The 21598-nt window shown below is 37.4% G+C and overlaps 1 protein-coding gene across 1 annotated transcript; it reads right to left on the reverse strand.

Annotated features, from left to right (window-relative positions):
* Positions 1–1523: 1523 nt before the first annotated feature.
* On the reverse strand, positions 1524–21087 carry LOC127799375 (ubiquitin carboxyl-terminal hydrolase 16). The gene is made up of 11 exons (XM_052333362.1): positions 20418–21087; positions 13250–14657; positions 13070–13158; positions 12037–12122; positions 11760–11922; positions 11560–11677; positions 11247–11404; positions 4369–4453; positions 4077–4289; positions 2628–2689; positions 1524–2544 (listed from the first exon to the last, which is right to left on the reverse strand). Exons 1-11 carry the CDS (start codon positions 20708–20710, stop codon positions 1803–1805), a joined length of 3417 nt encoding a protein of 1138 aa, XP_052189322.1. The 5' UTR covers positions 20711–21087; the 3' UTR covers positions 1524–1802.
* Between the last annotated feature and the right edge of the window lie 511 nt (positions 21088–21598).

The following is a 21598-nucleotide window of genomic DNA, read 5'->3' on the forward strand; positions in this document are numbered from 1 at the left end:
TCATATGACAAAGAAATTAAAGGAGGGATGGATGGATGGATGGGAAGACGCAGATGCGGTGGATGGATGGTTGGTAGGGACCGCTTTCCAACGGCTTTTACTTTTGCCGGCGGCCGGTTTCCTCCCATGCTCTCACAATTGCTTTGCCTTTTTCTTTCTCTTTCTCTTTCTCTGCCGCGTTCTCTGGTTTCTTATCTTCCATCTTCAACGCTGAATAAATCCATTTATATATATGTATTCATAAAGATGGATTTATTATATATATATATATATTTATGTTTCAACCACCCGATTTTTACGATACTTAAAAAAGACATTGCTCTTATGTGAAAAATATTTTATAGAACATGATGATGTATAGTAAGAAAAATTATACTTATTATAAATAATACCGTGTTTGTATAAAATATATTTTTTATATTTATTCAAAACACCTTTAAATAAATACGATAGAAATTCCCATGGGGGTGTCTATGCCCAGCCAGCCAGCCACCACACCAACCATGCAAATTGCACCCAAGGTAATCATCGTGATGAGCAGTTTCAACCATGGTGTGCCCGAGACCACCACCAAGTGAAGTGGCAAGTGCACCATCAATTGGACTTTTTACATGCCATCCATCCATCCATCCATCCATCTCTTAAGGCTCTCTTCTTTATAATCTAATGTGTGTGGAGGGAGTATATTCAACTAGCTAGATACAATTATCAACTCAAATTCAGATTCAGAGCCAGGCCAATATCCGCCCCTTCCACGGTCCAAATCAATTTTGTATTTAGTTATCTATTAAGAAGCTGGTGGTATAACTGGCTTTTTATAATACCCCCCCCCAGGATAGCCAAACAGAGTAGGGGACGAGGGTCTATATATATATATATATATGCCAACAGGTGGGGGGCTCTGACAGCGCCTCTATCGCTGATGACATTCACAGGATGCACAGCGGCAACACATTACAAGCGCAGTCAGTCAACAGAGACAACAGGAAAATTCATATGGGACACTGCTTGTTTCTTCTACTGTACAAAAGCTTGATGTATAATACAAATGATGTATTGCATAAAGATTTTGAAGCCCTTAAATACCATACAAATTCCCAGAAATTCTAGAGTTCCTGAGCACATTACCCCCACCGTACAGTATCTATGGTACTGTAAAAGGACCCGATAAAGTAACCTTCGTAACAGAAAAGATGAAAAACAACAATTAAAGTAGAAAAATTGTTATTGATACACCATGATTTACATCTTAGGTTAATAAAATAATTAATATATTTAAACTATTCTTCACATAACAGTAAAGCACTTGATTAAAACACCCCTCACTCAATAAAGTAAAACGAAAAAAATATTTATCATTTATAATACGTTATGTAACTCAAAGTGTGACATACCATCTATTAAAGTAAGGTTATTTCAATGCAACTTTTGAGTTTTTTTTTTTTTTTTAATTTTTAAGAGGGTTCTAAGGGTCCAAGTTCCCCCCGCCCCCGACTGTACATTGGATTACTCAAATACTGGAATTTCTCATTATGTATATTTATATTTATTATACGATGACTTTATAAAAAGGGAGGGAGAGTCCCGCAAAAATGGTGGCTAATTCCTCCAGACAAAAAAAAAAAAAAATTAAGCCCCATAACAACCAACAGCACGGCAGGCACCAGTCTTCCACTACTACAACAATTACATACAGCAGCATCCCCCCTCTTAACTCTCCCCCCTAATTCTATTTCAACTCTTCATTATTCCCCCCATCCTCTCCAACTCCAAAACAAAAAAGACATTTAAATAAAAAGGCTTTAATCTGCTGCTTCTGTTCTTTCCCTCGTTGATCTTCTGAGAGATACAACAGATTTCTTGCTCCCGAGAAGGTTAGACCATCCTAATCTGTTTGAGTCAGTCTCCCTACAGCTACCACTACTGCTACTACCGCTACTTTTTCCTACATTTCTACACTGTTTACTTCTTGTCGAGATGGGATCCCCACTGCTGCTTCTGCCTGCTCCCGTCCAGAAACCATTCCCATCATCTCTGTCTAATTCCGCTTTTGGAGCAGCTTGGAAGCCACTGGTCTCCGCGTATCCTGAGGAGTACCTGTCTGAGTCAGCAAGGGGTGAATGCCTTGAGTACAAGGGAGAGGACGAGGAAGAGGAAGATGAGGAAGAGAAGTCGGAGTCTGATGACATCTTCCATGAGCTGTTCCAATTCCTTTCTGAATCTCCAAAAATGTGGTCAAAGTAGTCATCTGTACTGGTAGAATCCCTGTTGCTGCTCTCGGTACTGCAGGAACATCCCTCAGAGAAGATGGACGAAGAATTGTCACTCGAGCAGTCCTCGTCTAAACTTTTCTGGATAGGCTGGAAACTCCTGTGATTTGGATACAAGCATTCAATCTCCGCATGACCATTTAAAGAATCAGCCGCAGAAGCATCCCAAGGATCTGTTGAGTGAGATCTTGATTTAGAGGGAAGATTTTTGGGTTTTCTCGAGTCCCGGGGTACCAATGAATTCCTTATCAATCTTGGAGCACGAGGAGAGCATCTACAAAATTATGATTAGTTAGCCATCCAACCAGCCAGATACCAAAGCCTCAATCTCAGAGAAGAGAAAGAGAAATATGTTACCTGGCATACAGAAGTATGTACGCCCTTTTTGTTAAGACGGTTTCAAGATCCACCGGCTTGACCTGCCCAACCATAACAAGCATCAGATCAGGAGAGACAAGAGACATGGATACATACATTAGAGGAAGGTACAGTCCAGACTGCCGGCCTAACAGCCAGCTTCAATGTCAACTGGTAAAATCACGTCTCCATGGTGTTACATGATGTTATAAGAATATCTAGAAAAGTAGTATCAAAAGCTAATCATCAAGGGTACGTATCAAATTCATCCGAGACACCCATCTGATTGGCAATTGACGATGAGCAATAATTCTAAAATAATCTAAGCATCAATAGGATAAGCATAAAGATGCAGATGATATGAACACAGATATGCATTGGATAATTAAAGGAAAAAAAAACAAAGGATACAAATGCCATGCCAATCCTATAAAAAGAAAATTGTATTGTGCACTTTCCAATTGGCAGTATTCAAGAATATAATAACCAAACAGAAATTTAGAAATATGGAAAAATATCGCTTAGTCCAATATAGAAACCATAAGATCTATAATAATATACATACACTACCACCTAGGAAGCATGGATACCTCATTTTGGGCATTACAATTTTCCATCAAGCATCAGACACGACTACTTGTCAGGCACCTCCTTAAATACATGAGAAACATTATTTCTTGTTTTAGATACATTTAGGACACAATATGGACATAGTATCCTCGGGTTGGGCTGGGCAGGGTACAGTGGATGTGCCCTAAAAGCATGAGAGATTCTAATATCGGATCGGTGATGGTCTTTTAATATTTTCAGTGCCGTTGGGTTATTATTGACACGAATACCACTAATAAAAATATTACTCTTTTGTTGTATCCTTGCCATATTTTTATCCATTTTTATTTATTTATTTTTAGATTATCATATCTAAAGTTCATACTTATGTCAGTATCGTTGCTTGTTTTAATTGATAATTCAACATAAATATAGAATTAAATCCATGATGAAGATGATAACAATTATATAAATCTCATTGAACATTGAAAAAATAGCTATATTTGCTAGAATTGTAATTAAGCTTAATTGTATTTTCATTGTATATCCAAAAAGTATGCTATTTGTAAATTTTATCTAGAAAAAGTTATAGAAACTTTATTAAAAAACCTCTGACAATGTCTGTCATGCATTTAACTATAGACATAAATGTCCAAAAAAGAAAATAATCATAAAAAAAGTGCACACCATTTTGGCAAATCTAGCACTCATGCATCTCAATGTGTCCCATGAGAAGGAAGAGTGAATCAAGGAACCCAAGCATCATGGCTTAGAAAAGAACATAAAAAAAGCAAAAACTCAGATACAATTAAGCCTGAAATGCAAAAGCATAGCTCATAGAAGTAAATCACTCTAAGAAAACATGCTAGATAGTCTAATTGGTAGAGAATAAGAACATACCGTACTGTCATCAAACTTGAACCATTTGTTCTGGATGTTCTTAGCATAGCATACATAGTGACCAGAAAAAGTAGCATTCATGACATCCAAGTGAACTACAACCCCATAAAGCTTGTATATAGGTGATTTGTCACTAGTCCCACTCATATATGGGGCCAAATCCAGAATCTCCGGGAACCGAATAGACTTATTGAGCTTTCCAAATTTACCAGACTATAAAATACACACAAAGTAAGTAATAGAACTAAAAAACACAAATAACAGTAAATTATCCTCCTTGGAAACAGGTTACCTGAAACCGCTTTAATGCAATAGTAAGAACATTAGGAGCCTCCAATACCTTCAACTTCTTTTTGGCTCTCTCGTAGGATCTGCATCTGTTAATATAATTATAATACACAATTCAGTACAATTTCTCTAAATTTTGAACATCACAGAAAAATATAAACCCCTACAAATTCTAACTCAAAAACTAAAAGAACTTATTAGTCTTTTAAGTTGTCAAGTTGGCACTAGGTTCCCAAACTTGAGAGCATGTCCTAGTGATGGAGGACATTGCTACAGCACAGCGTCTAAAGATATATAACAGGCATCCTAAAATTAATTCTAAGGTTCAAGCATTGATATTGGAAGTTTTAGATGAAGAATGAAAATATCAGTTTTAGATGAAGAATGACCCTCTTGGGAGTTTTGTTAGGCTTAGTTTTGATGTTTGATGCATTGGAGTATTTTAGTTATTCTACATCCTAGGGTCTTTTGTTAACTCTATTTATAGTGTTTAGATTTTATCAGTTTCAGTTTTGTTTAGTTTCCAAATAGGAAAAAAGATTTTCCTAATCCTAATAGGAATAGCATTACTAGAGCTCTATAAATATCACTGTGATCTCTCTTTCAGTGAGCGGAGCAGTTTGCTACAATTTTCTCAAAGAATGTCGTAGAAATATTTTATTTATAGAGTATATTTTAGGGATTTTCTTTTTTCCTTGTTTATCCTTTCTTTCATGTTGTTCTCTTCCCCTATAAAACCAAAAGGGAATCCATGTCTCAATTTGAGATAGAAAATAGAGAACATTTTTCTCCATCTCCATCATGGTATCATAGCGTGGAAGTCACGTTCACACCATCAAACCCTAGGCAATCGCCATTCAACCCCGTTTGCTGTCAAGATCTGAGGTCGCAGTGGCCCAACGCAACTCATCAGATCCAACTACACCCAGCAGCTCGTCGATCAAGGAATTCTCAGATCTGCAAGCCACAGCGACGGCACCGGCTTAACTCGAGTGAAGGGCGGTCTTGCTTTGTGGTTGTCGGCCTTCTACGACCATTGCTCATCGTCGCTTGGTCTTCTTGGTCTTGCACGGCTGCCAGCCATCGTTCTCCGACGACGCCTTGGTCTGGGTCTTCCATGGCTGTCACTTCGCTCTCACCCACCAGTCTTCTGCCGCCTTCTCTTGCAACCGCCAGTCTTCAGCAGTCGTCTCTGGCAGCCATCAATCTTCAGCAACCCTCATCGTTGGTCTTCCTCGTGACCACTGCCTTCAGTGCCTGTTCCCCACGGCCGCGCTCGCCGTCATAGTTGGCGGCCATCACCTACTTCTGACGTGACCAGGTTCGCCGTCAGCTTCGCTGCCATTGCCACCGTTGTTGATTGGGTCTCTCCATTGTTGCAGGCCACAGTTTCAGCAAACCCAAATCTAGTTCAGATCCAACCCAGCTACAACCGGCTTAAAAGGTGAACCTAGCCAACTCGGATTAAAAGGTGAAAGATGGTCGGATCTGCAATGTGCAATCACACACTTGTCAACAGATCATCGGTCCCTACCACCACCATGTCGGATGTTCCCTCCACATTTAGTTCCTTCAACAAAGAGCAGTTCAATCAACTCGACATTGTTACTGTCCAATTCGTTACCTAGTACACCTAATGATTCTTTGGCACATTCAGGTAAAACTTCTTTAGCCCTGTCGAGTTCCTTAAAATTTGCTCCATGGATCATTGATTCAGGGGCATCTAATAACATGACCAGTTTGTTCAATCTTTTCAATACATATACTCCGTGTTCAAATAGTGAAAAAGTACAGATAGCAGATGACAGTTTTTCTTCTATTGCTGGCAAATGCCTCATTAAAATCTCTGAAAGTATTGATCTTCAATTAGTATTTCATGTTCCTAAACTTACTTGTAATCTTTTGTCTGTCAGTAAGCTCTCAAAAGATTCTAACTATTGTCGCATTACCTTCTTTGATTCTTATTGCCTATTTTAGGACCAGAATTCGGGAAAGACAATTGGCAATGCTAGAGAGATAAACGGATTTTACTACTTCAATGAGGATTTCTTCGGTAATAAAAAAGCTCACGGATTAAGTGGTAATAGTTCAATTTCTATTTCTGATCCAATAATGCAATGGCATCTCAGGCTAGGCCATCCTAATTTTCCTTATTTAAGACATTTATTTCCTCAATTGTTGAAAGGAGTGGATTGTTCTAAGTTTCAATGTGAAAGCTGTCATTTGTCTAAAGATCATCGTATTAAATTTGTTTCCAAACCTTACAATTCTTCAAAACCATTTTATTTGATTCATAATGATATTTGGGGACCCTCAAAGGTAAACACTTTATCTAGCAAAAGATGATTTGTAACTTTTATCGATGATCATGCTAGACTATGTTGGGTTTACTTGCTTACCAAGAAATCCTAAGTGACCAATAGTTTTCAAAGATTTCTTTCACATGATCGAAGCCCAATTTCAAACAAAAATTTGTATTCTTCAATCTGATAATGAAATAGAGTACTTCAATAAATGTTTAGGGGATTTTTTGAAAGAGAAAAGTATTTTTCATCAATCAACAAGTCATGAAACTCCTCAGCATGACGGTATAGCTGAACAAAAAAATAGACATTTACTTTGAAGTAACTAGGGCTATTATGTCTTCTATGAATGTCCCAAAATACATCTAAGTAAATGTTGTTTTAACTGCTTGCTATCTAATCAATAAAATGCCCACTCAAGTCTTAAACTTTGACACCTTTAAATTCTCTAAAAAAGACTTTTCCTATATGTCAGTTGTTCTCTAAACTACCTTTAAAAAATTTTGGATGCACTTGTTTTGTTTACATTCCACAAATTTTTCGATCCAAATTGGATCCAACGGCTAAAAAATGTATTTTTGTTGGTTATGCTCCAAAAAAAAAGGGTACAAGTGCTTTAATCCTTTAACAAAGAAAACTCACATAAGCATGGATGTGTCTTTCATAGAGAATCAACCCTATTTTACCAAAAATCATCTTCAAGGGAGAATAAAAATAATGTAGAAGAAGATAATTTTTTGAAAAATTATAATAATTTAGAAGAAGAAATTTTTTGAAACTTTTTGAACCTCTTCCAAACATGTTTGATATGATGAACACTCCACTCCGTTTTGATAAACAATCCAAGAAAACTGGTGCTCAAAACAATAAAGAATAAGATGCGTCTAGTTCACAAGTGCCAAGCATAATGGAGTCGAAACTAAGGGGAGAATTACTACAAACGGATCAAAGCAATCCGAAACCTGAGCTTCAGTTTTATACTAGAAGAAAACCTCAAAGAAATGCTATTGATCCGAATGTCCCTCTAGTAATTGAACAGTTGGCATCCTCAAATGATGGCTGGCCTTCCACTCAGGGCAACTCTAAACTTACTCTTTCAAATTCTCCCTCATTTGATTTGTCTGATCTTGATGTCCCCATTGCCACTAGAAAATGAGTAAGATCTTGTACATCATCCTATTGCCAAATACCTAATATACCAAAAACTGTCCAATAATCACAAGGCATTTTTTTCAAATATTTCTAACTTGCATGTTCCAAGAACTATTCAGGATGCCTTAGGTGATCCAGATTGGAAGTTAGCAGTAAATGAGGAGATGAATGCTCTTGAAAAGAAAGGAAGTTAGGAACTTGGGAGATTCTGGAGCTAACAAAAAGTAAGAGAACTGTAGATTGTAAATGGGTATTCACTGTAAAATGTAAGGCAAATGGGAGAATAGAGAAGTACAAGACAAGACTTGTTGCCAAGGGGTTCATCCAAACTTATGGTATTGACTATCAGGAAACCTTCGCTTCGAATGCAAAGATAAACTCAATTCGAGTACTCCTTTCTCTAGTAGTGAATTCCAGTTGGCCTCTACACTAGCTTGATGTAAAGAATGTCTTCCTAAATGGCGATTTGGAGGAAGAAGTGTATATGGACCTCCCACCTAGATTTGAGAAAAGCCTCGATACCAACAGGTATGCAGTTTAAAAAAATCCTTTTTATGATCTGAAATAATCTCCAAGAGCGTGGTTTGAAAGGTTTGGAGAGGCGATAAAAGACTATGGTTATACTCAGAGCCAAGCGGACCACACAATGTTCTTCAAGCACTCTGGTGACGGTAAAAACTATTTTAACTGTCTATGTGGATGATATAATAATGACTCAAGGGGAAACTAGCACATGAGTTTGAGAGCAAGGACTTGGGACACCTAAAGTATTTCCTCGGGATGGAGTTTGCAAGATCTTAGAGGGAAACTTTGTCAACCAACGTAAGTATATCCTGGATTTACTCATTGAAATAGGAACGCTCAGGTGTAAGATAGTTGAAACTCCCATCAAACCTAATTTGAAGCTACAACCTATCGAAGCCAAAGATGTGGTAGAAAGGGAGAAATATCAAAGGCTTGTGGGCAAACTCATCTATTTGTCCTACACTCAACCTGATATAGCATTTGCAATAAGTGTAGTAAGCCAATTTATGACCTCACCAAGTTTTATAGCATTTTGAAGTTGTCTACAGAATTCTAAGGTACCTAAAGGGAACTCCTGGAAAGTGTTTACTCTTCAAAAAACGTGGACATCTTCACATAAAGGCTTATACAAACGTAGACTAGGCAGACAGTGTTATTGATAGAAGATCTATATCGAGATATTGCATCTTTGTGGGAGGTAATCTTGTCACTTGGAGGAGCAAGAAACAAAAGATGGTGGCCAAAAGTAGTGCTAAAGTTGAATTTCGTTCAGTTGCCTGTGAGATTTGTGAGGTCATGTGGATAAAGAAACTTCTAGAGGACTTAAAGGTCTCCGCTCCCTTACCAGCTAAGGGTTACTGTGATAATAAAATTCCGATTTTCATTGCCCATAATCCAATACTCCATGACAAAACTAAGCATATAGAGGTGGATAAACACTTTATTAAGGAGAAAATTGATAATAGGGTAATTTGTATGTCCTACATTCCAATAGTTGATCAAGTCGTCGATGTTTTTACAAAGGGGTTGCACAAAAATTAGTTTGAAAAATTAGTGAGCAAACTTGCCATGGAAGATATCTTCAAACCAGCTTGAGGGGGAGTATAGAAATATTTTATTTATAGAGTATATTTTAGGCATTTTCTTTTTTCCTTGTTTATCCTTTCTTTCATGTTGTTCTCTTGCCCTATAAAACCAAAGGGGAATCCATGCATCAATTTGAGATAGAAAATAGAGAACATTTTTCTCCATCTCCATCACATGTTATGCACTCTTTGAATTTTGTGATGCAATTCTAACCCTGGGTGTGATACCTACAAACCCTAGGTATGTTGCCTAGGTGCTATTTCCTGGTCTCTTCCCTAATCTTTCTTTTTTGTTTTTTTTTTTTTTTTGCCGGGGGGGGGGCCGGCAGCGCTGTATCTCTTCCCTAATCTTTCAGTTTCATATTACTAATCTGTCCTTACATCACCCAGGTCCAATGCCTCAACCCAACAAAGGCGATTCCAGGCCACGTCATGCCTTCCAAGAAATTAATGCCAGTATTCCACTAGAAAATGTCAGAGTTATCCACCAGTAGGAATTTTTCAGAAGCCAAAGAATGATTGAAAGAAAACAAACTGCAGATCACAATGAGTTTTCAGCAAGACCAGCAACATTATGCTGTTGAAATTTTGTCCATTTCTTTCTTACAAGAAAATATGAAGCTAATGCATCTTAGCCATTTTGATAATAACAAATTAAACTGCATACAAGGTACTCCACAAGTAATAATTCAAATTTTTCATAATACACATTCAAATTATCATGACAGATAAGATGCAGACTCTGGGATGAACTTGGTATCGTGTAGCAATCCAAATGATGCACAATCTTGAAAATGATAAACAATGATGAATTTCTAACTGGATTAGATCTCTTATTGTAGTTAAAAGTTAAAACATCCAACATCATGGAAAGCAAGTTAGATTAGTATATTTCAACACAGAAAGCCCTTATTTTAATGTGCAACCTTCCGACTAGCAAGCAGCCAAATACTACACACGTTATGGCTCAATGAATTGAACTATGATCCATAAAGATTTAAAGTTCTGCAATTGGCTGAAAGAGTAGTTTAGCCTCCCATAACTTGAGGCCAAGTCCTATGAGGCTTTTGGTGGCAGGGAGGGAGGGCGACCATGACCCTTGGTCACCACAAGTAAGTTGCCAAGTTGAGTTTTCTGTTCCTCTCTTTTCATTTTTATTTTTAGGGTTGGGAGAATTTGAATGATCATTGTTGAATAGCTAACCACCATAATCTAAAAGTTTAAGTTGTCATTTAACTTTATTTTTTATATTATTATTTTACTCTCGACACATCCCCACATGTGGCCAAGCTTCACTGCATTACTAGCCCAACCATATGCAACAATTTAAATATTGGGTTCACAGCAAGCTTTGAACTCAAGGCCTTTGTCTGCACTAATAACTAACCACCATCTCATCTAAAAGTTTAAGCTATGAGATCTCTGTTTAACTTTATCTTTTATATTGTTATTGTACTCTTGACAATCATAAAATTTTCTTCCTAAGAAAATAAAATAAATAAAGAGGTATTAGGCTTCTCTGGTGCTGGACGATGCATTCAACAGAGACATGATCAAAATCATTCCTGTTACAACAAAATATAACTCTCCACTTGGGTTCAATAAGAATTGGGGAGAGGGGGGAGGGGGAATCCAATAGTGTGCTGAGAAAGTAATACTTGTTCAAACCAGCCACAATTGGCATTATTTGATAAAACAACATATCAAGCCTTTTAACCCCACTATGTGGGGTTGACTAAATTGGTATCAATTGATAATCACAGAAAAGGTTTATTTTAAAGGTTGTAAGAATGAAACAAATTAACAAACCAACCAACCTGCTGCATTTGTACTTGTTTTCACCATCCAGAATCTCAGTGCCAGTAAACCGTCGAAGAGCCTCTTCTAGAGTTCCAATATCTCCTTCTATTTCAACAGTGAGATCCATCATCCTTTCATGCTGCTCAGATTTGCCTCCACACTTCATGCACTTTATCTGTGGAGCAGGTTTATTGAATTCCATGTGCATTTCATATCCCACATAAAAAAGAATTCATAACTTGCCAACTAAAGCTCCATAGAACTGTTGTGTGTGTATGTGTGTGAGGGAGAGAGAGAGAGATGTGAAGCAAACATTAGATCATAGGCTACCTTTGATCGAAGATAGCCACCAAATGTAAGGCCCACAAGAGTTGTTTCTTCTCTCGAAGAGCTTGCATTTACTCCAGATTCCTTGAGACAAACAGATTGCATTGCGTCAATAGCATACCTGTCAATTTCACTCATTAATGATATAGACATTGGAGTTGAGCATATCTAATTGCACTCCACATGCCCAAAAGTGAACTTGCCTTAGAAATTCATGAGCATCTTCTTCTCTCCAATTACCAAGTTGACTGCCAATGTTTCGAATCTGGGATAACATCGCAACTGGAGAGAGTGATAAAGTCCCACCCTTTGCCTTCAGCATTAAACTTTCAAATTCACAGGTGAAGCACCATTCTTTCCGTGCACCTTATGTTGAAGAAAAGGTAAAGCAAGTTAATACCATAGGGAAAGCAAAATTCATGCCACTTCAAAATTGTATAGATAAGAGTCCTGCAAAACAGAACATGATCAGAAACATACAAGCTTTAGAATGAAGCCCTTCAAGAAGATAAGCAGTTAGAGGCGGTGTCCTAGCCAAGCACTGGAGCGCAGCATTTGCATAACAGCTGCATGAGGATAAAAGGAAATACAAGCATATAAGAGAAAATTAAGAGAGTGGAATAGATTGTGTTCATGTACAACAACAATATAAGTAACAAATATGTTCCATACATAAATCTAAACAATCAAAGCTGATATATCAAGCTAGTTACCACTCCTCTTTGCTGACAGACAAGATAAGGCAGAAGATAAATGATAATCATATTCATACCTGGATAATGCAATGCACTGGCAAATGCTTCATCAAGGATAAATGGTCAGCATAAAAACTCAGAAATAGAAATGTGTTCTCAGATGATCGGAGAAAATGATACAATAATTAAACATAGGTGCTCGTGCATTTTGCATGATTCTGTGCATTTCTCAGGTGTAGTTACAATAACTGCATAAGCTATTAATGATTGAGTTACAGCTTTTAAAAGTTTTGTTCGATATGACTAGTCTGAGAAAAGCAAATTTCACACTCCAGTTATTTTCAGAATCTGATAGCCAGACAAATGTTTCTAGTCCTGAATTGAAACAATAAAACAAGATTAATGCACTCAATAAACCAGGAAATGACAGAATGCGGAGAGTTTTCGATGTGACATCACAAACTACGTCCACAGAAAACAGATGAGAAATTATAGCATAAAAGTTCATGATGATGTGCTTTCAGCAAATACATGTACAGACAAAATAGTAAGATTCTTTCATAATTACAAACACAATAATCAGTTTTTATCTGATTCAGTAAATTTAACATGGAAGATATAAAGGTACCATGTTAAAACTAATCTTTTTAACAAAAACACGGGCATGCAACAGTGGAAATAACAAATAAAATAGGAGCTGCGAGCTGCAGGTCCTTCAGAACAGGAAAAATCTCATTAAGCAAGTATATAATAATTCATTGGAAGTGTGGAGAATTTAGCAGATTGCTTTCCCAGGATGAGGGAAAGCAATAATTTACCTGTTTCCACAATTTGCCAAGCCAAATGGTCGGAGTTCAATCTTGTTCCAATTGTAAAGCTTGACAAATAGATCATACGAAAACAGACCCTGTAAAACAAAAGAAATTCAATCCGGTGTATCACAATGGAAAACATATAAAGTGGGATACACAAATAGCATAACAAGATTCTAGTTAGACCTTATTACTGTATTTTCCAGCAATTTCACTTCCAACCCCAGGTTGGCAGTTCCTAGGTGATTTAGATGCTTTGTGCTGGTCAACAACTTTCTGCATTGATGTCTTCAAGCCATTTCTACCATTTTGTAGATAACTTGTATGCTGAGATGCACCAGCAACTGCATGATCACTATCAAACCCCTGAAGTGAATGTCTCCTGGTGCTAGATGGAAGATGAGCAACAGAAGCATTAGAAGATGAAGATCCACCCTCTTTAGTTCCAAATGAATGCAAGGTAGTGCTTGTGCTGTTAACCCCATTTGGCCATTCAGACCGCGAAGTACTGATTTTTGAAGCGTGTGTACTAATTAAAGGCCCATCAAGTTTTGCACCTTGCAATGAAGTATTGCTTGTGTCATTAATGACACTATTTGATCTTCCAGGGCTCAAGGACTGCTTGCTACTGATTTTTGAAGTAGAGGTACTAGTTGAAGGCCTTCCAGCACTTGAACTAGACCTAGATGTGGAATGTCTAAGTTCACTGAAATTAGGTAGAGTTGAATCACTGCTAGCACAAGCATCCAAATTATCAGACTTTTCAGTGCCCAATGATAGTAAACTCCTGCCCTTCAAAGAACTTTCACTTAATCCTTCGGATAAAAATGCCCTATCAATAGGCTTCTTCATCCCCAAAGTAGTTGCATGAGCATCATCTGATATGACTCTTTTGGTAGTATTGCTATCAGAATTGAAGGGAGAATTTTGAGAAGATTGAGAATTGTTCATGCCAGTTTCTCCCGTGACATTGGAACCGTACTGATCAGAATTATCAACAGCATCAAGTTTGGGCCTAGTGGAGTTGATGGTTCCTTCCCAAAAACCAGAGGAGGGGGTAGAAGGTTCAGAAAATGAAGACCCATTGGAGCCATCAGCGCTCCAACCCGAAGAACTTGTTGAGCCACAATGAGTATCGCAATTGGCACCATTGGGTTTGATCTGATTTAACTTTCCTGAACTAGAAAGGTCATCTACAGAATTGACCAAAATAGTGCAATTTGAAGATGTAACATTTGGTGCCACAATGTTTTCATGTTTATCGGGTAAGATATTAGTGGATTGATGTCCATCTGACCTTTTAATTTCACATGAACTTGAAGGCATCCCTTTCTCATCAGCAACACGCTTGAGTTCAATGTTGTGATTCCCATGAAGAACCTCAGAAGAGCAATCTGACTCTACACCTGCAGAGTCCTTGGAGAAATTTTGAATTGGTTCAGCACAATGCCTCCCCTCAATCTCAAAGCTGTCTTTTTGTTTGAACACCTTTATGGAATCATCTCCCTCATCATTGCTAAAGTGAGTAGCAGTAAAAGGATGGCATTCTTCCTTGTGGCCTTGTCTCCAGTGTATAATTTGACACTTACCGGAGCTGAGACAGTGAAGTGATCATATGAATAACAAAGGTATAAGAACTCCAAACATGCAGGGGGAAAAGAAAATAAAAATGGAAAGCTTGTGACAGGAAAAACATTTACTGGTAATAAATATTGGAATATGAACACAAAAAGGAGAATTCTACTGCATATCTAAGCCTATACATCTTCAATTCACATTCGCCAGTCAGATTCAAATGCTAGAAAGTTTGTTTATAATAGAAGCTAATTAAGACAGAAAATTCACCAATATTTACCAATCAATTGTATAATAGATATTGAGACTCGTCTAGAAATATATCATTTTGCCTGAGGAATATATTTGATCAATCAATTGTAGGTCTTTAATGGTGGTTCTTTTCATAAACAAAACCTGAATTTGATCAAATCAACCCTTCTATCCAAGAAGCATCTGAACAAGAAAATCACAAGTCAGCAGTACCTGGACTGTATAGATATTGGAAACTCGTCTAGTAATATATAATTTCTCTTTGAGACTTTGAGTGAGTACGTTCTTATTTAGTTCTTTAATGGTAGCTCTCTTCTCATAAACACAGCCTGAATTTTATCAACCCCTCTAACCAATAGGCATGTGAATAAAAAAATTGTCATGACCCCAAGGATATATTAGTAATTATGTATTAGATGTATTGTAGTAGGTTGTACCTTGCTGTATTGTAGCTGTTGTACCTTTCAGTTGTTCTAATAACTGAAAGCCTAGAAAGCCTATAAATAGGCTAAAAGCTAGAGGATTAGATATAGTTAAACAATAATTGAAATCTGTCTCTCTCTCAACTTCTCTGATCTCTCTCTCATTTCCCTCTGATTCTCTCTCCTCTGTTCTGTCTGCATTTCCCCCTCATTTCTTCTGATTTCTGCTTCCAATTATGATTCTATTTCCCTCGATTTCTTCCAAATTTCCTCCTAAAACCCTAGGTTAAACCTAGGTTCATGACAAAAATATGCACACAAGGCACCTGAACAGCCCTACTACCCCCGCCACCCCCCCCCCCCCCCAACCCAAAAAAAAAAAGAAGATGCAACATCATAAAATCATTGTAGATGGGTCGAGTAGGCACGGCAATAAGTGAGCTTGGACGATAAAACTATACATGGGATATTCTAGATGCTTGAGATGTAATATGCAATCTTTCACTATAACATCATAATTGAATTTTGCAGAATAAATGTAGTGTATTCCTTGAGAAAATACCTCATCTCATGGGTAAGAAGCATACGCCATTTAGACTGGATTTTCCACCAAAAACATCAACCCTCCATAGAACTACTTGTTTTTATTGTTTGAATACATCTGCAACATAATTTCCTGATATGCTATTTTACTTCCACAATGATTTAAAGTTCTTGGCTACCTCCAGTTCAGTAGGTTGATTACCCCATATATCAGTACAGTTCCTCTGTGAAGCCAAATGTAAATAGCTAATTCCCTCCATTTCTAGAAGTGCGTATCCTAACATAATCTCTTTTTACTTAATGAATGTTTCCTCTCTTTCCTGCATAGAATTAACTATTAAAAAAACTTCTCCACAACTTCTCAACAAGATTAAAAGACTAGGGAATGGGAAAGGATTGAAAGAATGGGAAAAAGGACCATTAGATAATAAATCAAATTATCATAAGCTTCTACAAGAGTTTCTATGTTCAACAGATAACAGAATTAGGGCATAAACAACTATGGGTATCCATCCCTTGCTTCTAAGGACAATGAAATACAGATGAGATTTAATCCCAAAAATTTGTTATTATAATAAACGAATTCACCAGATAGGAAAATGTTTCTCCCCCTCCTCCCTCGTTGACCAACCAAGGGAAGCATCAAACTCGGATAGCATGTCATGAAACCTACACTAACGTATTTTAGGCAGATCTGATAGCTAACCAATTTTTGCATGCCATCACAATTAGACTAAAATTACACCAACGTGATGACTGTTAGTCTGTTACTCTCTGATTGATTCACTGGAGTTGCTGACCATAGGTAATGTACATAAATGGAAATCAGAAATGGAGAGAAGCTTCAGTCAGTTTTGCATTTTCTAAACTTTCTATAACATATATAGTTTAACAGGCTTCACATTAAAAGGACATATAATGCTGGGTTTATCTAGTCAAATTCATGATAAAATGGACTTCAAATATATCACTTCTAATGAAAATACTAATCACAATATCCTAAATACAGAAGGTAATTGATATTGCAGTAATGTATCCAAATGCCTTCCACAAAGCATTCTTTCTTTACTTACATGCAAAGAAACACGAGGCAAGGTGCAGCAAGCCTAACTCCAATGACATAGAGGTACAGATCAACCCACAATCTCATAGAACTAATCAAGTTCCTGATATATAATGCTAAGTTTCAAAAGCAAAGAACAAAGGGAAAGAGAAAGAAACTTTTCAAGAAAATGAGTACTAAAATCTGGGGAAAGAACAACCCCCCCCCCCCCCCCCCCCCCCAAAAAAAAAAAAAAAACACTCCATTGCAGCTCTTATGGACTAATTTTCAACAAACTTTTAGAAGCCCTTTCAAAAATGACAAACTTTACCAGGTCATAGAAGGCTAAAGCTGCAAGACTCCATTCTCAAATGTCGTACAGGTGATTCTGCAACCCAACTGATCCAAATCCAGGTGGGACTAAAAATCCTCCTTTCCCAATAAATAATTTCTATTCTCCCTCTACTTGGACAACATTTTGAATCTTTATTTCTTATCATTAAGTAACCTAATCTCAGTATGTACAACTAAAATAAAATTGAAAAAGAAAAGACAAAACATTAATAGTAGCAGTTATAGTAGCATCAACCACAACGGCTACAACACTAGATCAACGGTATGGCCAGTAGCATGATCACTATCACAACAGTACTTACTTCATTGAAAAATTGCTCCTACATCATCATAGTGCAGGTAATGAATTCATGACAGATTCTATAGATGAAAGTAAAAATAGTAATCCTAAACAAAAACCAGAGACTGAAATTGACTGGCATCAGCACCCCAGTTGGGTATGGCTTGGAATACCCAAAGTAGGAGATCATATTGGCAGAAAAAAAAAGGGGCAAAACTTAGAATTGGCTTAAGAAACTACCACCTATAAAGCACGGACACTTCCAAGGGATTGTCGCACCAGTGTCTCTGGCATGTCGGACACTCCGACATGCCTCTAACACGTATCAGACACACTCACATGGTGTGTCTGAAACTTCTTAAAATTTTCCAAAAGGGTAAGGCAGGGGACACACATGTCCCCATGCAAGCACCTCAAAGACTAAAAAGTAAGGGTTCGCTTTTTTACTCTTTAGTCCTACAACTTGATAATTGCATGATTCTTTTGTTTTTCCATGTTTTGATTGCATGCCTGTTCTGTTTTCATACCCCTCATGCTTCTATTTATTCTCTAAATCTTAAACATCAACTGGACTGTGAGGGATGAAGACAACTGGACTGTGAGTTGATTGCCAACTAGATTAGAGTTATTCATTTGGAATTTTGGCGTATGAATTTTAAATGCATATTGTGATTTTGGAATATGGTTCTGAATCTTTTGATGTTTATTATGCTTTAAATATATGAAAATTTTATTTTATTAATTAATGTATCTTGACCATGTCATGCCCTACTTTTTTGAAAAATGTCGTGTCCCTGTGTCCCATGTTCAAGCATCACACACTGCTATGCAACTCAATTATGCTATAGTGCTAAAAAGTGCAACCTCATGCCATGTAAGATTTTATAGTTATCGCATTTGTGAACCAACAGGTTTTCATAGTTAAAGGTGCATTGCTTCATTCCTCACAGCACTAAGATCCAACAGTAGTTATTAAAACCAGACTGGACTGTCTGGTTGAACCACGAACAGGTCGCAGGGGGCCTAGAGGTGTATTGCCCAATCAAAACTGGCTGGTTTTTTGGAACCAATAAAATCAAAGGACTAGCTGATATTAATTTTTATCCAAAATATTAAAAAGCCCACATTTTTTAAGATCACTCCTTTAATGAAGGGGTAAATTTTTTGGGGGGGAAAAAACAAAGAAAAATAAACAAGTGAACATTGACACAGCCTGATTTCTTTCTTTGCTCAAAATTCCCAACCTATGCTAAAGACCATCTCTATCCAGCCATCATTTTACCTTCACCACCAGTAGTTTATGTAAACTTACATTTGCATATATCGTGCTGGTGAGATTTGAACATCTTAGTTTTTTGCATTTTAATTAATTTGTAATTATGAAATTTGGACTTCTCTCACCAAGCAAAAAAGGAATAAATTTTGGGAATTTAATTAGTGGTTCTTGCTCTTATGTTATTCTTCCCTTTTTTTTTTAATATTAATAACTGCCGATAATATATTTATATAGCTTGAACAGTGATATTACTATATTCTATATATAAATTTCTGAACAGGTGATTCAACCAGTGAACCAACCAGTACCTCAATTGGTTCAACAACTGGCCCAATTTTAATAACAATGTCCACAAGGGTAACCTTGCCACTGAAGCTGACTCACATCAAATCCTGTTGGGATGGTTTGATGTAGTCAATAAGGTAGGGAGATACTTTCGGAAAAAAGACAGAAACTAGAAACGCGTTAAGAAACAGTACCACCCACCCTATTTTGCTTTAATGGTGAAAATTACAACTTCATGTCATATGATTCCATAATTACCCCAGTTGTGAACCCGCAGGTTTTCTACTTTGAAGCTATCATTTCTCAAGATTCTAAGATTCAGTGATTATCTCTATATCCAATGAGATGGATGTATCCTATGCAATATAAAACCAAAACTTTTGCCATAAATCCAGTGGTACTCCTTTCTTCTTGTAACGTTCTCCCATCACCATTATCTCCTCACCCATAAGGTACAAATTTAACAATCTCAATGTCTCAAGCTCAGCTCTTTGGAAAGATGACAAGCAGACAAGACGGAGCAAGTTGGAGATGGATTTTAAGATGAACAGGAGGGCAATCCACTCAAATTTCAAATGTACTACAGGATCAAGGTTGAGTGTGGTTGCAGGTTTGGCATAGAAAGGTTGGTACTTGGGGTTGAGTGCCATGTTTCATACCCGGCAGTCATTCATATGGATAACTTTGTAACTGTTATACATTGAATGAATTACTTTGTCTTTATCGTCCAGTCCATTGATTCACTTTGCAGCATGCGAAATCCTATAAACACGTATAGCAGCATAACTTTTTAAGCATATGTATTTGTGTATGTTGGTTGATTCAGCATCACACACTGAAGATGATTTTTACTTCACATGGATAATATTTTTTGTGTTGGAAATCCAACCACATGGTAAGGTCTGAAAAACCAGAACCGATGTTAGGAACCCCCTTCTCAACTTATGCATCCATCTTCAACCATTCCTTTTCTTGTTTACCCAGATTATATGGAGAGAACAAGTAAAGAGTGAACGTCTTTCAGTTCCAGGGGATGCTGTTGCTTATCTATGCCCTTTCTCCAAAATTACTAAAATTTCCACGTATAGTTCTAATCTAATAAAGAAAATAGACCGAGCCCATTCTCCGGTATCCAAAAATTCCTCAAGAATTTGAGTACAATATGCAAATTAAATCCATGCATCAGAATTTCCATCAACACAAAACACGAACAAATTTATTCAACTAAATTATAAGAAGTAGAGAAAAAAATAAAATAACCAAACTTAAAAAATCTAGCACAATTCTGATCCAAAAAGAGCAATTTGCTAAATGAATTACCATACCAGTATCTTACAGCCTTGCACCGAGAACAGCGCGTAGTAGTGGGAGAATAACACACGGCGCACTGGTACAGCAACGGACGGGGAATCGTCTCCACCGATGCAACGTAGTTGACGCTAGCCTCGAGCTCAGCCCTAGCGGCCTCCTCCGAGGCAAGAACCAAAAGCCGCTTAATCTCCTCGCTCCTGGCCACCGAGAGCTGCCATTTCCGAAGGAGGACGAAGCCTACAACGGGACCAACGATCGAAACCACCAGGACCAGGTACGGAAACCCTAAATCCCCTCCCACCGGCATTTATTTTGGCCCCAAAAGCATGCATCCACCACAATGAAACCCTAATTTCACACACATATATCCTCTGGCACCGATCACGACGGCGGTTGCGACAACGGCAACTGCAGAAATCGTGCATGCAGGAGACCGAACCCGGCGATGACGGCGAATTGAAGAAGCACGAAATCACATTTCCGCCTCCGCACGCTCACAGATTGCAGAGAGAATGCGACTGGAAGAAGCAAGAATTTCAGTAACAGGGATGGGTTTCGCTGCCTTTTGCTTTCCCAATTCCGACCTCCAGATCGAGAATTTAGGGCTATTTTTAGAGACAGAGACAGAGAGAGAAAAAAGTGAGAGAGCATGGAAAGGGAAATTACAATATTCCAACACACACACACACACACAAATATTGGAATATTATTTATATAAAAATAGATTTATGTTGCTTCACTTATTTTATTTTAAAATAATAATATCTGTAAATATTTTTATATTCTTTTTATTTTTTTTAAAATACTGTTATTTTAAAACACACATAATAATGATAAAAATTTTAAAAACAAAAGGGCAATTGGAGAATACGTTGATAAAAAAATGAGAAATGGATGGGTTGGAGGCAAGGAAAGGAATTTTGTCCTGAGGCAGCATCGAGAGGCGTGAATTCTTCGCCCATCAAATATTCGGACCGGAGACAGAGACAGAGAGATAGAGAGAGGGGGGACCACTTCCACTCCCACCCGAGTTGGCCGCCTACTCCTCGAACCGGGAAGCTCAACCGGTTCACATGCATTGGTAACTTCTTCTTCTTTTTTTACTGTTTATTTTTAAAATAAATAAGATAAAATTCTATTAAAATAATTTATTTATAAAATTTAAAATAAATTATTCGAAGGGAGAAAGAGATAA

The sequence above is a fragment of the Diospyros lotus genome, chromosome 4 (assembly GCF_014633365.1).
Source record: "Diospyros lotus cultivar Yz01 chromosome 4, ASM1463336v1, whole genome shotgun sequence".
Classification (NCBI taxonomy): domain Eukaryota; kingdom Viridiplantae; phylum Streptophyta; class Magnoliopsida; order Ericales; family Ebenaceae; genus Diospyros; species Diospyros lotus.